A 15,897-nucleotide genomic window follows, 5' to 3' on the forward strand; every position below is an offset into this window, starting at 1 on the left:
TTAGATGAATGTATATGCAGTGATTTACTGATCAATGATAAAAGGGGAGATTTATGCAATAACGAAGACTGTCATGAAAAGTATTTGGCATCTGATCTCCTGTAACCTGCGGAGCTAAGCTGTTTTACCAGCTCTGCTCTCTGATTTTTCTTTTTTCTTTTATGAAAAAACACAAGTTGTCAAAGTTATTTGTTTGCAAATGTATTTCAGAAATATCGACATACTTTTTTTAATCAGCAGAAACTTTATGTCAGTAGTGCAAAAACCTGCACTGATCTGACCTCATTTCTTCCTCATCCTGATTCCTGACCTGGGAAGGGAGAGAAATATTTGTTTTTGTTTGTCTTCTTGTTTTATTTAATTCCTTGTGGGATTTGGATCCAACACGTAAAGTATGCATATTATGCACACACACAAACACACATGCAGCTATTACCCATTTCTTGTATTCTTGAATAAAGACATTGATTTGACACATTTAATTAGCGGCCAATTGTTTTTATTGTTCAATTATTAAGAAAAAAGAAAAGGTGGGGGTGGGTGGGATGGAAAGTAAAGGGAGAGAGGAGAGAAAACCCCAACAATCCCCTCTGAGCAAGCACTAGGCGACAGTGGATAGGAAAAACTCCCTTTAAAGGAAGAAACCTATGACAGAACCAGGCTCTAGAGGGGGCAGTCAACTGTCGGGACTGGTTGGGGGGTGATTGTGAAAAGAGGGGAGGGAGATGGGAGAGGTGTTAGTAGTTAAGGGGGGGGGGGGGGGATTAAGCTGGAACAGAGGTGGGAGAGGAAGAGGCGACATTGGCAGTACTGAAAGAAGGAGTGTTCCTCCTCCAGAAGAAGCAGAAGCGTTTTTTCTGTTTCTTCAGCTGCTTTTCCACGAGCACCTTTTTCTCGAGGATGAGGATTTTCAGCTCCTCGATTGTTTCGGTGTTTTGCTTCTGCAGCTTGTTGCATTTTTTCTCCACTTCCTCTATTTCAGCTTGTTTTTCTTCCAACCTTTCTTTCAGCACTTTAGATGTTGCCTCCTGTTTCTCAAACTCCTGGAGAAGAAGTTTTTCTTCTCTCTGCTTACTGACCAGCTGTTCTCTCTCTTGAAGCAGGTCTTGATATTTGTGCAGTGTCTCTTCGAACTTTATCTGCAGCATCCTGTTGTTTCCCTCCATGAGCTGGAGTTGGCACTCCATGTCTCCCTGCTTTCTGTCCAGCTGCTCTTTCTCTTGCAGGATTTCTTTATTTTGTCGCAGAGCTTCATCAAGCTTTCGTTGCAAGCTTTCATTTTGTTGCTTGATGCTCTGCAGATTGGAATCCATTTCTTTTTGTTTGATTTCTTGTTCCCTTTTCTCTTGGAGAAGCTTTTCATTTGCTTGCTCTGTGCGATCAAGCCTTTTTTTGTCAACATTGTACATTAGCTCCATGTCTCGGAGATTGGAGTGCAGCCCTCTCTTCTTCGTGCTGTCTTTCATCTTCTCCTGGAGGAGTTTTCTATTTTGCCGCAGAGCTTGATCAAGCTTTCCTTGCAAGCTTTCGTTGTGTTGCTTGATGCTCTGAAGCTTGGAAAGCATTTCTTTTTCTTTTAACTCCTGTTGCCTTTTCTCTTGGAGGAGCTTCTCATTTGCTTGCTCTGTGCGATCAAGCCTTTTTTTGTCAACATTGTACATTAGCTCCATGTCTCTGAGATTGCTGTGCAGCCCTCTCTTCTTCATGCCGTCTTGTTTCTTCTCTTGGACAAGTTTTTCATTTTGTTGCAGGGCTTCATCAAGTTTTCCTTGGAGCTCCTGGTTCTTTTTGTCCATGTCATGGAGATCCTGTTGTTTCCCCTCAATAATAGCTTCCTTTTCTTGAAGCTGGAATGACAACTTTTTTAGTTGAGCGCTCTTTTGCTCATTTTCCTCCATCAAGAACTTAATCTTCTCTGCGTTTCTGAGCGCTTCATCCTCCAGTTCTTCCAAACGCTTTTCCTCTAGTTCCACTTGGTCACACCAGGGAAGAGAGGAAAGGGAAGAGTCTAGTGGCTCATCCCAAGGAAGAGCGTATGGGTCAACTTCTTGTCCCTTTGGATTTTTTTGAGACATGTTGGGTCTGGATACAGTTACAACTGCAAAGGATCCAAATATTTCAAAAGGCTTTTCTGGCGAACGGTTCAATGCTGCACACATCAAGGCTGCGAGAAACGGACTAAAAGTCGTTGCGCTTCACCCCTATTTATAGGTTTTTGGATCAAAGGAAAGAATGGTGGTAAGATTCTACGTGTGTGACGTCATAATTCTGTAAGGCAATGAGGTTGTCACGTGATATTTTTGGAGGAGGGCATTTTTCAACTTGGACAAATTATCAGTAAAGTTTCAATCTCTGTTATTTTCCCCAAAAAACGTGTTGTCGCAATCATGTTTTCTACTGTAATTGGTGCCAACAGATGGCGCAGTTTAAAGTTGGCTGTTACTCTGCCCAGGCTGCTACCATAGAAGAAGAATGTAGACCAATAGTACTTTAACGATGTCCGCTGATCGTTTCCGTGTAAATCTTAGCATTGCTTTAGCCGTCAAGCTAAAGGTTTAGCTTCATACTGCCATATTTTCAGAGCAACAAAATATTTAAACGGTCTCAGATCATGGTGAGTATTTGAAAAAAATGTTTATTTAATGTGAAGCCTGTGATGTGGAAAGGTTAGCAAGCGTAATTTTGCCTATTGTGTTATACACGGGTGCTTACATCCGAGTAGTGTTGATCTTTTCTAAGGTCCATGGGTTTATCCAACGAGCAGCTAAGTCACCGTTATATCTGTAATTTTGTGTGCAACGTCTTAATGCAAAAAAAACAAAAACAAAAACACAATGCGTTTTTAAGCTCTCTCTGCGTTCACTGCCTCTGCAAGTGTCAAACTTCCTCGCTTTAGCTGATGCTAACCAACATTAGCGCTTACGGTTCGTATATAAACACAACTGTCAGCCCTTCACTTTTGGTGCCGACCACATTTTGAGCATTTTCTACAGTTTGTGAAATGGTCGCCATTGGCATTACATGCCAGTAGTGTTCGCTAATTGACTTTACCGGGGATTATATTTATTACAACGTTACTGCGTGGAAGTGATCATAGTGTATGCTTATGAACGTGAGTGGTAGGTGTTATTAGTGCGACTTTACCCTTAATTAGTTTTCCCACCGGAAGTAGAGTTGTTTATGCGACGTGATGGCTAGAGCAGTCCCAAACAATCGATTGCGTTTCTTAACAGACCAATTCTCTCCAAACTTTTAGGGTAAGCTAGACTCGAGATATGGTTGCAATAATACGAACAAGAGCGCAACAGCATATTGACAATGGCGAGAACTTTAATATTTACATTGTGTTAGTGCACCCATCGCTCCGCATCCTTAACGCTACATTGATGTCGAGAGTCTCTGACACAGCTGTGCTCTGCAGCACAGACACCCTGCTTATCTGTGATTCGGCCAGACTGGTGTTGAACTCCAAAGACATGCGCGGGGTTAGGTTAGTTGGCTGTTGGTGTGAGTGGTTGTCTGAGTCTCTCTAATAACCCTCCAACAGACTGGCGACCTGTCCAGGGTGTACTTTTGCCCTATGACAGCTGAAATACAACCTGAATAAAATAAGTAGGAGAAAATGAATGATGTTTATGAACTGTAGTTAATGTAGTCAGACAATAAGTTACCGAGCAACAGGCCACAAGTCTTGGTGCAGAATCATACTAAGATTTAAAAAATAAAATGTTGGCACTGGTGTTTGAAACAGTATACTGTCAGTAAGACTGGAGCAACTGCACACATTTGGAAACTAATAACTAGAGTAGTTAGTAACATTTTGTTACTGCATCCATTTAGCCAGGTATAATTAGCATGTCTACATACATGTCATTTCTAATGTGGTCCTATGTGGTATGTTGTAGGACAGTGAAGTGTCTGACACTGACCATGTAGCAGTGCCTGAGAACACTGGTATGGAGGGGGAGAACGCACCTCTTTACTGTATTTGTCGGAAACCAGACATCAACTGCTCCATGATGTAAGTATATATCAGTTTTATATTTGCAGTATGCGCAGTAGGGGTGGGCGCTAGCTTCAGCAATGTTATCAGAGGTTTTTTTTTTTAAAATGAAGAGCTTCTATTTCGAGAAAACTACCAATAAGGATATATGCACAGATATAGAAAACAATACTGTAACATTTTATTGATGCTTGCAGTTTGGAGGAAGCAGTATTTGCAAGTGTAACTAAATTCCAGGCATTTTCCATCCTTCTTTTCCTATCAGCTTTTTTCTAGTTGTCAGTGTGAACCAAGGTGTCAGCAGCAGCATTATAGTGCAAAAGTAGTGACCCAGCATAGATCAAATGTAAGCACAAAAGTAGCCAAGGTAGTGTTTTTCCTGGAAATTTTAAGTGAAAGGATAAAGTAACTGCTTACCACTTTAGTTTAACAATGATTAATGAAATGTAACCGTGTAACTCATCAGCAGTCTGCACAGTATGGTCACATATTAAAACTGAAGAATATGTTGTACTTGTTGTAGTGTTTCATCATGGGTCCAGTTTTTACCCAGGTGCTTAAAGCCCTTCTTTACCCTCATGTAACACCAACAGTAATTTCCAACCACTATTTCCTGTTCCTGTCAGTCAAACAAACAGACGACAAACATCTTCTATAAACAGGAATAATGTCATTTTATCGGATTAGAAAACATCTAATCTAGCGTTGATATTACACTGCTGTTTAGTGTCTGGCTGATCTCAGTGTCACCAAAATATCTGCCCTACATGTCAAACAATGAGAGAACTTGAAACAGTAACATCACCTAGCAGCTTATTTTAATTAGTGCTAACGTTTTGTTTGCTGGCTAACATTGCTATTATTATAGTCACAGTTAATTGACTTTGAATAGCTTTATTTCAAAAGTAATTTTACAATTTCACAGCCATTTAGCTGTGTTAACTGTACATGCTGTAGGTCATAAGGCGTGCATGGATCATTTTTATAATCAGCCTCTTGTCTTTTGTCCACCACAGACTTTGCCATGATAAATTGGTCAGTTGACAACCAGGAGCCGTACACCTTAACCTCAGAGGCCAGGACATCCAGGGGCAGTGTGAACACGCACTTGCTTAAATGGGACGCAAGACGGACTATAGAGGGCCACCCGCTTGCCAGACAACCAAGTGCTGTCCCTGTCCACGGCCAGTGTGAGAAGGACTCTCACTAAAGTCAACCCACACAAAGCTGCTGGACCAGACAATATACCTGGACGCGTGCTCGGAGCCCGTGCTGACCAGCTGACTGATGTCCTAGCGGGCATCTTTAACATCTCCCTGAGTCAAGCTGTTGTGCCACAGTGCTTTAAAACCACCACCATCATACCTGTCCCCAGACCTTCCCAAAGCCTAATTCCACAATGATTGCCTGAGCCTATTCTTGTTAAATGATGAAAAACTCAAAGGCACGTTTGGGCAGTGGATCTGTGTGAAATCAGCAGCTTGCAAAACTAAATCAAAATGTGTGCTATTGATTCTAAAAATAGAAATCACAATAAAGTTCAACATTTACTAAAACCGCCATTCAGTCATCTGAGAATCTTTACTCATGAAATTATAACGGTTAGATGAATGTATATGCAGTGATTTACTGATCAATGATAAAAGGGGAGATTTATGCAATAACGAAGACTGTCATGAAAAGTATTTGGCATCTGATCTCCTGTAACCTGCGGAGCTAAGCTGTTTTACCAGCTCTGCTCTCTGATTTTTCTTTTTTCTTTTATGAAAAAACACAAGTTGTCAAAGTTATTTGTTTGCAAATGTATTTCAGAAATATCGACATACTTTTTTTAATCAGCAGAAACTTTATGTCAGTAGTGCAAAAACCTGCACTGATCTGACCTCATTTCTTCCTCATCCTGATTCCTGACCTGGGAAGGGAGAGAAATATTTGTTTTTGTTTGTCTTCTTGTTTTATTTAATTCCTTGTGGGATTTGGATCCAACACGTAAAGTATGCATATTATGCACACACACAAACACACATGCAGCTATTACCCATTTCTTGTATTCTTGAATAAAGACATTGATTTGACACATTTAATTAGTGACCAATTGTTTTTATTGTTCAATTATTAAGAAAAAAGAAAAGGTGGGGGTGGGTGGGATGGAAAGTAAAGGGAGAGAGGAGAGAAAACCCCAACAATCCCCTCTGAGCAAGCACTAGGCGACAGTGGATAGGAAAAACTCCCTTTAAAGGAAGAAACCTATGACAGAACCAGGCTCTAGAGGGGGCAGTCAACTGTCGGGACTGGTTGGGGGGTGATTGTGAAAAGAGGGGAGGGAGATGGGAGAGGTGTTAGTAGTTAAGGGGGGGGGGGGGGGGATTAAGCTGGAACAGAGGTGGGAGAGGAAGAGGCGACATTGGCAGTACTGAAAGAAGGAGTGTTCCTCCTCCAGAAGAAGCAGAAGCGTTTTTTCTGTTTCTTCAGCTGCTTTTCCACGAGCACCTTTTTCTCGAGGATGAGGATTTTCAGCTCCTCGATTGTTTCGGTGTTTTGCTTCTGCAGCTTGTTGCATTTTTTCTCCACTTCTTCTATTTCAGCTTGTTTTTCTTCCAACCTTTCTTTCAGCACTTTAGATGTTGCCTCCTGTTTCTCAAACTCCTGGAGAAGAAGTTTTTCTTCTCTCTGCTTACTGACCAGCTGTTCTCTCTCTTGAAGCAGGTCTTGATATTTGTGCAGTGTCTCTTCGAACTTTATCTGCAGCATCCTGTTGTTTCCCTCCATGAGCTGGAGTTGGCACTCCATGTCTCCCTGCTTTCTGTCCAGCTGCTCTTTCTCTTGCAGGATTTCTTTATTTTGTCGCAGAGCTTCATCAAGCTTTCGTTGCAAGCTTTCATTTTGTTGCTTGATGCTCTGCAGATTGGAATCCATTTCTTTTTGTTTGATTTCTTGTTCCCTTTTCTCTTGGAGAAGCTTTTCATTTGCTTGCTCTGTGCGATCAAGCCTTTTTTTGTCAACATTGTACATTAGCTCCATGTCTCGGAGATTGGAGTGCAGCCCTCTCTTCTTCGTGCTGTCTTTCATCTTCTCCTGGAGGAGTTTTCTATTTTGCCGCAGAGCTTGATCAAGCTTTCCTTGCAAGCTTTCGTTGTGTTGCTTGATGCTCTGAAGCTTGGAAAGCATTTCTTTTTCTTTTAACTCCTGTTGCCTTTTCTCTTGGAGGAGCTTCTCATTTGCTTGCTCTGTGCGATCAAGCCTTTTTTTGTCAACATTGTACATTAGCTCCATGTCTCTGAGATTGCTGTGCAGCCCTCTCTTCTTCATGCCGTCTTGTTTCTTCTCTTGGACAAGTTTTTCATTTTGTTGCAGGGCTTCATCAAGTTTTCCTTGGAGCTCCTGGTTCTTTTTGTCCATGTCATGGAGATCCTGTTGTTTCCCCTCAATAATAGCTTCCTTTTCTTGAAGCTGGAATGACAACTTTTTTAGTTGAGCGCTCTTTTGCTCATTTTCCTCCATCAAGAACTTAATCTTCTCTGCGTTTCTGAGCGCTTCATCCTCCAGTTCTTCCAAACGCTTTTCCTCTAGTTCCACTTGGTCACACCAGGGAAGAGAGGAAAGGGAAGAGTCTAGTGGCTCATCCCAAGGAAGAGCGTATGGGTCAACTTCTTGTCCCTTTGGATTTTTTTGAGACATGTTGGGTCTGGATACAGTTACAACTGCAAAGGATCCAAATATTTCAAAAGGCTTTTCTGGCGAACGGTTCAATGCTGCACACATCAAGGCTGCGAGAAACGGACTAAAAGTCGTTGCGCTTCACCCCTATTTATAGGTTTTTGGATCAAAGGAAAGAATGGTGGTAAGATTCTACGTGTGTGACGTCATAATTCTGTAAGGCAATGAGGTTGTCACGTGATATTTTTGGAGGAGGGCATTTTTCAACTTGGACAAATTATCAGTAAAGTTTCAATCTCTGTTATTTTCCCCAAAAAACGTGTTGTCGCAATCATGTTTTCTACTGTAATTGGTGCCAACAGATGGCGCAGTTTAAAGTTGGCTGTTACTCTGCCCAGGCTGCTACCATAGAAGAAGAATGTAGACCAATAGTACTTTAACGATGTCCGCTGATCGTTTCCGTGTAAATCTTAGCATTGCTTTAGCCGTCAAGCTAAAGGTTTAGCTTCATACTGCCATATTTTCAGAGTAACAAAATATTTAAACGGTCTCAGATCATGGTGAGTATTTGAAAAAATGTTTATTTAATGTGAAGCCTGTGATGTGGAAAGGTTAGCAAGCGTAATTTTGCCTATTGTGTTATACACGGGTGCTTACATCCGAGTAGTGTTGATCTTTTCTAAGGTCCATGGGTTTATCCAACGAGCAGCTAAGTCACCGTTATATCTGTAATTTTGTGTGCAACGTCTTAATGCAAAAAAAACAAAAACAAAAACACAATGCGTTTTTAAGCTCTCTCTGCGTTCACTGCCTCTGCAAGTGTCAAACTTCCTCGCTTTAGCTGATGCTAACCAACATTAGCGCTTACGGTTCGTATATAAACACAACTGTCAGCCCTTCACTTTTGGTGCCGACCACATTTTGAGCATTTTCTACAGTTTGTGAAATGGTCGCCATTGGCATTACATGCCAGTAGTGTTCGCTAATTGACTTTACCGGGGATTATATTTATTACAACGTTACTGCGTGGAAGTGATCATAGTGTATGCTTATGAACGTGAGTGGTAGGTGTTATTAGTGCGACTTTACCCTTAATTAGTTTTCCCACCGGAAGTAGAGTTGTTTATGCGACGTGATGGCTAGAGCAGTCCCAAACAATCGATTGCGTTTCTTAACAGACCAATTCTCTCCAAACTTTTAGGGTAAGCTAGACTCGAGATATGGTTGCAATAATACGAACAAGAGCGCAACAGCATATTGACAATGGCGAGAACTTTAATATTTACATTGTGTTAGTGCACCCATCGCTCCGCATCCTTAACGCTACATTGATGTCGAGAGTCTCTGACACAGCTGTGCTCTGCAGCACAGACACCCTGCTTATCTGTGATTCGGCCAGACTGGTGTTGAACTCCAAAGACATGCGCGGGGTTAGGTTAGTTGGCTGTTGGTGTGAGTGGTTGTCTGAGTCTCTCTAATAACCCTCCAACAGACTGGCGACCTGTCCAGGGTGTACTTTTGCCCTATGACAGCTGAAATACAACCTGAATAAAATAAGTAGGAGAAAATGAATGATGTTTATGAACTGTAGTTAATGTAGTCAGACAATAAGTTACCGAGCAACAGGCCACAAGTCTTGGTGCAGAATCATACTAAGATTTAAAAAATAAAATGTTGGCACTGGTGTTTGAAACAGTATACTGTCAGTAAGACTGGAGCAACTGCACACATCTGGAAACTAATAACTAGAGTAGTTAGTAACATTTTGTTACTGCATCCATTTAGCCAGGTATAATTAGCATGTCTACATACATGTCATTTCTAATGTGGTCCTATGTGGTATGTTGTAGGACAGTGAAGTGTCTGACACTGACCATGTAGCAGTGCCTGAGAACACTGGTATGGAGGGGGAGAACGCACCTCTTTACTGTATTTGTCGGAAACCAGACATCAACTGCTCCATGATGTAAGTATATATCAGTTTTATATTTGCAGTATGCGCAGTAGGGGTGGGCGCTAGCTTCAGCAATGTTATCAGAGGTTTTTTTTTTTTAAAATGAAGAGCTTCTATTTCGAGAAAACTACCAATAAGGATATATGCACAGATATAGAAAACAATACTGTAACATTTTATTGATGCTTGCAGTTTGGAGGAAGCAGTATTTGCAAGTGTAACTAAATTCCAGGCATTTTCCATCCTTCTTTTCCTATCAGCTTTTTTCTAGTTGTCAGTGTGAACCAAGGTGTCAGCAGCAGCATTATAGTGCAAAAGTAGTGACCCAGCATAGATCAAATGTAAGCACAAAAGTAGCCAAGGTAGTGTTTTTCCTGGAAATTTTAAGTGAAAGGATAAAGTAACTGCTTACCACTTTAGTTTAACAATGATTAATGAAATGTAACCGTGTAACTCATCAGCAGTCTGCACAGTATGGTCACATATTAAAACTGAAGAATATGTTGTACTTGTTGTAGTGTTTCATCATGGGTCCAGTTTTTACCCAGGTGCTTAAAGCCCTTCTTTACCCTCATGTAACACCAACAGTAATTTCCAACCACTATTTCCTGTTCCTGTCAGTCAAACAAACAGACGACAAACATCTTCTATAAACAGGAATAATGTCATTTTATCGGATTAGAAAACATCTAATCTAGCGTTGATATTACACTGCTGTTTAGTGTCTGGCTGATCTCAGTGTCACCAAAATATCTGCCCTACATGTCAAACAATGAGAGAACTTGAAACAGTAACATCACCTAGCAGCTTATTTTAATTAGTGCTAACGTTTTGTTTGCTGGCTAACATTGCTATTATTATAGTCACAGTTAATTGACTTTGAATAGCTTTATTTCAAAAGTAATTTTACAATTTCACAGCCATTTAGCTGTGTTAACTGTACATGCTGTAGGTCATAAGGCGTGCATGGATCATTTTTATAATCAGCCTCTTGTCTTTTGTCCACCACAGACTTTGCCATGATAAATTGGTCAGTTGACAACCAGGAGCCGTACACCTTAACCTCAGAGGCCAGGACATCCAGGGGCAGTGTGAACACGCACTTGCTTAAATGGGACGCAAGACGGACTATAGAGGGCCACCCGCTTGCCAGACAACCAAGTGCTGTCCCTGTCCACGGCCAGTGTGAGAAGGACTCTCACTAAAGTCAACCCACACAAAGCTGCTGGACCAGACAATATACCTGGACGCGTGCTCGGAGCCCGTGCTGACCAGCTGACTGATGTCCTAGCGGGCATCTTTAACATCTCCCTGAGTCAAACTGTTGTGCCACAGTGCTTTAAAACCACCACCATCATACCTGTCCCCAGACCTTCCCAAAGCCTAATTCCACAATGATTGCCTGAGCCTATTCTTGTTAAATGATGAAAAACTCAAAGGCACGTTTGGGCAGTGGATCTGTGTGAAATCAGCAGCTTGCAAAACGAAATCAAAATGTGTGCTATTGATTCTAAAAATAGAAATCACAATAAAGTTCAACATTTACTAAAACCGCCATTCAGTCATCTGAGAATCTTTACTCATGAAATTATAACGGTTAGATGAATGTATATGCAGTGATTTACTGATCAATGATAAAAGGGGAGATTTATGCAATAACGAAGACTGTCATGAAAAGTATTTGGCATCTGATCTCCTGTAACCTGCGGAGCTAAGCTGTTTTACCAGCTCTGCTCTCTGATTTTTCTTTTTTCTTTTATGAAAAAACACAAGTTGTCAAAGTTATTTGTTTGCAAATGTATTTCAGAAATATCGACATACTTTTTTTAATCAGCAGAAACTTTATGTCAGTAGTGCAAAAACCTGCACTGATCTGACCTCATTTCTTCCTCATCCTGATTCCTGACCTGGGAAGGGAGAGAAATATTTGTTTTTGTTTGTCTTGTTTTATTTAATTCCTTGTGGGATTTGGATCCAACACGTAAAGTATGCATATTATGCACACACACAAACACACATGCAGCTATTACCCATTTCTTGTATTCTTGAATAAAGACATTGATTTGACACATTTAATTAGTGACCAATTGTTTTTATTGTTCAATTATTAAGAAAAAAGAAAAGGTGGGGGTGGGTGGGATGGAAAGTAAAGGGAGAGAGGAGAGAAAACCCCAACAATCCCCTCTGAGCAAGCACTAGGCGACAGTGGATAGGAAAAACTCCCTTTAAAGGAAGAAACCTATGACAGAACCAGGCTCTAGAGGGGGCAGTCAACTGTCGGGACTGGTTGGGGGGTGATTGTGAAAAGAGGGGAGGGAGATGGGAGAGGTGTTAGTAGTTAAGGGGAGGGGGGGGGGGGAATTAAGCTGGAGCAGAGGTGGGAGAGGAAGAGGCGACATTGGCAGTACTGAAAGAAGGAGTGTTCCTCCTCCAGAAGAAGCAGAAGCGTTTTTTCTGTTTCTTCAGCTGCTTTTCCACGAGCACCTTTTTCTCGAGGATGAGGATTTTCAGCTCCTCGATTGTTTCGGTGTTTTGCTTCTGCAGCTTGTTGCATTTTTTCTCCACTTCTTCTATTTCAGCTTGTTTTTCTTCCAACCTTTCTTTCAGCACTTTAGATGTTGCCTCCTGTTTCTCAAACTCCTGGAGAAGAAGTTTTTCTTCTCTCTGCTTACTGACCAGCTGTTCTCTCTCTTGAAGCAGGTCTTGATATTTGTGCAGTGTCTCTTCGAACTTTACCTGCAGCATCCTGTTGTTTCCCTCCATGAGCTGGAGTTGGCACTCCATGTCTCCCTGCTTTCTGTCCAGCTGCTCTTTCTCTTGAAGGATTTCTTTATTTTGTCGCAGAGCTTCATCAAGCTTTCGTTGCAAGCTTTCATTTTGTTGCTTGATGCTCTGCAGATTGGAATCCATTTCTTTTTGTTTGATTTCTTGTTCCCTTTTCTCTTGGAGAAGCTTTTCATTTGCTTGCTCTGTGCGATCAAGCCTTTTTTTGTCAACATTGTACATTAGCTCCATGTCTCGGAGATTGGAGTGCAGCCCTCTCTTCTTCGTGCTGTCTTTCATCTTCTCCTGGAGGAGTTTTCTATTTTGCCGCAGAGCTTGATCAAGCTTTCCTTGCAAGCTTTCGTTGTGTTGCTTGATGCTCTGAAGCTTGGAAAGCATTTCTTTTTCTTTTAACTCCTGTTGCCTTTTCTCTTGGAGGAGCTTCTCATTTGCTTGCTCTGTGCGATCAAGCCTTTTTTTGTCAACATTGTACATTAGCTCCATGTCTCTGAGATTGCTGTGCAGCCCTCTCTTCTTCATGCCATCTTGTTTCTTCTCTTGGACAAGTTTTTCATTTTGTTGCAGGGCTTCATCAAGTTTTCCTTGGAGCTCCTGGTTCTTTTTGTCCATGTCATGGAGATCCTGTTGTTTCCCCTCAATAATAGCTTCCTTTTCTTGAAGCTGGAATGACAACTTTTTTAGTTGAGCGCTCTTTTGCTCATTTTCCTCCATCAAGAACTTAATCTTCTCTGCGTTTCTGAGCGCTTCATCCTCCAGTTCTTCCAAACGCTTTTCCTCTAGTTCCACTTGGTCACACCAGGGAAGAGAGGAAAGGGAAGAGTCTAGTGGCTCATCCCAAGGAAGAGCGTATGGGTCAACTTCTTGTCCCTTTGGATTTTTTTGAGACATGTTGGGTCTGGATACAGTTACAACTGCAAAGGATCCAAATATTTCAAAAGGCTTTTCTGGCGAACGGTTCAATGCTGCACACATCAAGGCTGCGAGAAACGGACTAAAAGTCGTTGCGCTTCACCCCTATTTATAGGTTTTAAGGGTCAACGGATCAAAGGAAAGAATGGTGGTAAGATTCTACGTGTGTGACGTCATAATTCTGTAAGGCAATGAGGTTGTCACGTGATATTTTTGGAGGAGGGCATTTTTCAACTTGGACAAATTATCAGTAAAGTTTCAATCTCTGTTATTTTCCCCAAAAAACGTGTTGTCGCAATCATGTTTTCTACTGTAATTGGTGCCAACAGATGGCGCAGTTTAAAGTTGGCTGTTACTCTGCCCAGGCTGCTACCATAGAAGAAGAATGTAGACCAATAGTACTTTAACGATGTCCGCTGATCGTTTCCGTGTAAATCTTAGCATTGCTTTAGCCGTCAAGCTAAAGGTTTAGCTTCATACTGCCATATTTTCAGAGTAACAAAATATTTAAACGGTCTCAGATCATGGTGAGTATTTGAAAAAAATGTTTATTTAATGTGAAGCCTGTGATGTGGAAAGGTTAGCAAGCGTAATTTTGCCTATTGTGTTATACACGGGTGCTTACATCCGAGTAGTGTTGATCTTTTCTAAGGTCCATGGGTTTATCCAACGAGCAGCTAAGTCACCGTTATATCTGTAATTTTGTGTGCAACGTCTTAATGCAAAAAAAACAAAAACAAAAACACAATGCGTTTTTAAGCTCTCTCTGCGTTCACTGCCTCTGCAAGTGTCAAACTTCCTCGCTTTAGCTGATGCTAACCAACATTAGCGCTTACGGTTCGTATATAAACACAACTGTCAGCCCTTCACTTTTGGTGCCGACCACATTTTGAGCATTTTCTACAGTTTGTGAAATGGTCGCCATTGGCATTACATGCCAGTAGTGTTCGCTAATTGACTTTACCGGGGATTATATTTATTACAACGTTACTGCGTGGAAGTGATCATAGTGTATGCTTATGAACGTGAGTGGTAGGTGTTATTAGTGCGACTTTACCCTTAATTAGTTTTCCCACCGGAAGTAGAGTTGTTTATGCGACGTGATGGCTAGAGCAGTCCCAAACAATCGATTGCGTTTCTTAACAGACCAATTCTCTCCAAACTTTTAGGGTAAGCTAGACTCGAGATATGGTTGCAATAATACGAACAAGAGCGCAACAGCATATTGACAATGGCGAGAACTTTAATATTTACATTGTGTTAGTGCACCCATCGCTCCGCATCCTTAACGCTACATTGATGTCGAGAGTCTCTGACACAGCTGTGCTCTGCAGCACAGACACCCTGCTTATCTGTGATTCGGCCAGACTGGTGTTGAACTCCAAAGACATGCGCGGGGTTAGGTTAGTTGGCTGTTGGTGTGAGTGGTTGTCTGAGTCTCTCTAATAACCCTCCAACAGACTGGCGACCTGTCCAGGGTGTACTTTTGCCCTATGACAGCTGAAATACAACCTGAATAAAATAAGTAGGAGAAAATGAATGATGTTTATGAACTGTAGTTAATGTAGTCAGACAATAAGTTACCGAGCAACAGGCCACAAGTCTTGGTGCAGAATCATACTAAGATTTAAAAAATAAAATGTTGGCACTGGTGTTTGAAACAGTATACTGTCAGTAAGACTGGAGCAACTGCACACATCTGGAAACTAATAACTAGAGTAGTTAGTAACATTTTGTTACTGCATCCATTTAGCCAGGTATAATTAGCATGTCTACATACATGTCATTTCTAATGTGGTCCTATGTGGTATGTTGTAGGACAGTGAAGTGTCTGACACTGACCATGTAGCAGTGCCTGAGAACACTGGTATGGAGGGGGAGAACGCACCTCTTTACTGTATTTGTCGGAAACCAGACATCAACTGCTCCATGATGTAAGTATATATCAGTTTTATATTTGCAGTATGCGCAGTAGGGGTGGGCGCTAGCTTCAGCAATGTTATCAGAGGTTTTTTTTTTAAAATGAAGAGCTTCTATTTCGAGAAAACTACCAATAAGGATATATGCACAGATATAGAAAACAATACTGTAACATTTTATTGATGCTTGCAGTTTGGAGGAAGCAGTATTTGCAAGTGTAACTAAATTCCAGGCATTTTCCATCCTTCTTTTCCTATCAGCTTTTTTCTAGTTGTCAGTGTGAACCAAGGTGTCAGCAGCAGCATTATAGTGCAAAAGTAGTGACCCAGCATAGATCAAATGTAAGCACAAAAGTAGCCAAGGTAGTGTTTTTCCTGGAAATTTTAAGTGAAAGGATAAAGTAACTGCTTACCACTTTAGTTTAACAATGATTAATGAAATGTAACCGTGTAACTCATCAGCAGTCTGCACAGTATGGTCACATATTAAAACTGAAGAATATGTTGTACTTGTTGTAGTGTTTCATCATGGGTCCAGTTTTTACCCAGGTGCTTAAAGCCCTTCTTTACCCTCATGTAACACCAACAGTAATTTCCAACCACTATTTCCTGTTCCTGTCAGTCAAACAAACAGACGACAAACATCTTCTATAAACAGGAATAATGTCATT

At 41.2% G+C, this 15,897-nt stretch overlaps 3 protein-coding genes across 3 annotated transcripts; all 3 read right to left on the reverse strand.

Moving 5' to 3' along the window:
• Nucleotides 1-482: 482 nt before the first annotated feature.
• On the reverse strand, nt 483-3,689 carry LOC146708927 (uncharacterized). Its single transcript, XM_085455823.1, has one exon. The coding sequence runs from the start codon at nt 2,157-2,159 to the stop codon at nt 765-767; it is 1,395 nt and encodes a 464-aa protein (XP_085311949.1). The 5' UTR covers nt 2,160-3,689; the 3' UTR covers nt 483-764.
• Nucleotides 3,690-6,077: 2,388 nt separating this feature from the next.
• Nucleotides 6,078-9,291, reverse strand: LOC146708928 (uncharacterized). The gene has a single exon (XM_085455824.1). The coding sequence runs from the start codon at nt 7,763-7,765 to the stop codon at nt 6,371-6,373; it is 1,395 nt and encodes a 464-aa protein (XP_085311950.1). The 5' UTR covers nt 7,766-9,291; the 3' UTR covers nt 6,078-6,370.
• Nucleotides 9,292-11,681: 2,390 nt separating this feature from the next.
• On the reverse strand, nt 11,682-14,919 carry LOC146708929 (uncharacterized). Its single transcript, XM_085455825.1, has one exon. The coding sequence runs from the start codon at nt 13,368-13,370 to the stop codon at nt 11,976-11,978; it is 1,395 nt and encodes a 464-aa protein (XP_085311951.1). The 5' UTR covers nt 13,371-14,919; the 3' UTR covers nt 11,682-11,975.
• Between the last annotated feature and the right edge of the window lie 978 nt (nt 14,920-15,897).

This window comes from Copadichromis virginalis, linkage group LG5 (genome assembly GCF_057382275.1).
Source record: "Copadichromis virginalis isolate Kocher_CV1m ecotype Utaka linkage group LG5, C_Virginalis_male_GT1.1, whole genome shotgun sequence".
NCBI lineage: Eukaryota > Metazoa > Chordata > Actinopteri > Cichliformes > Cichlidae > Copadichromis > Copadichromis virginalis.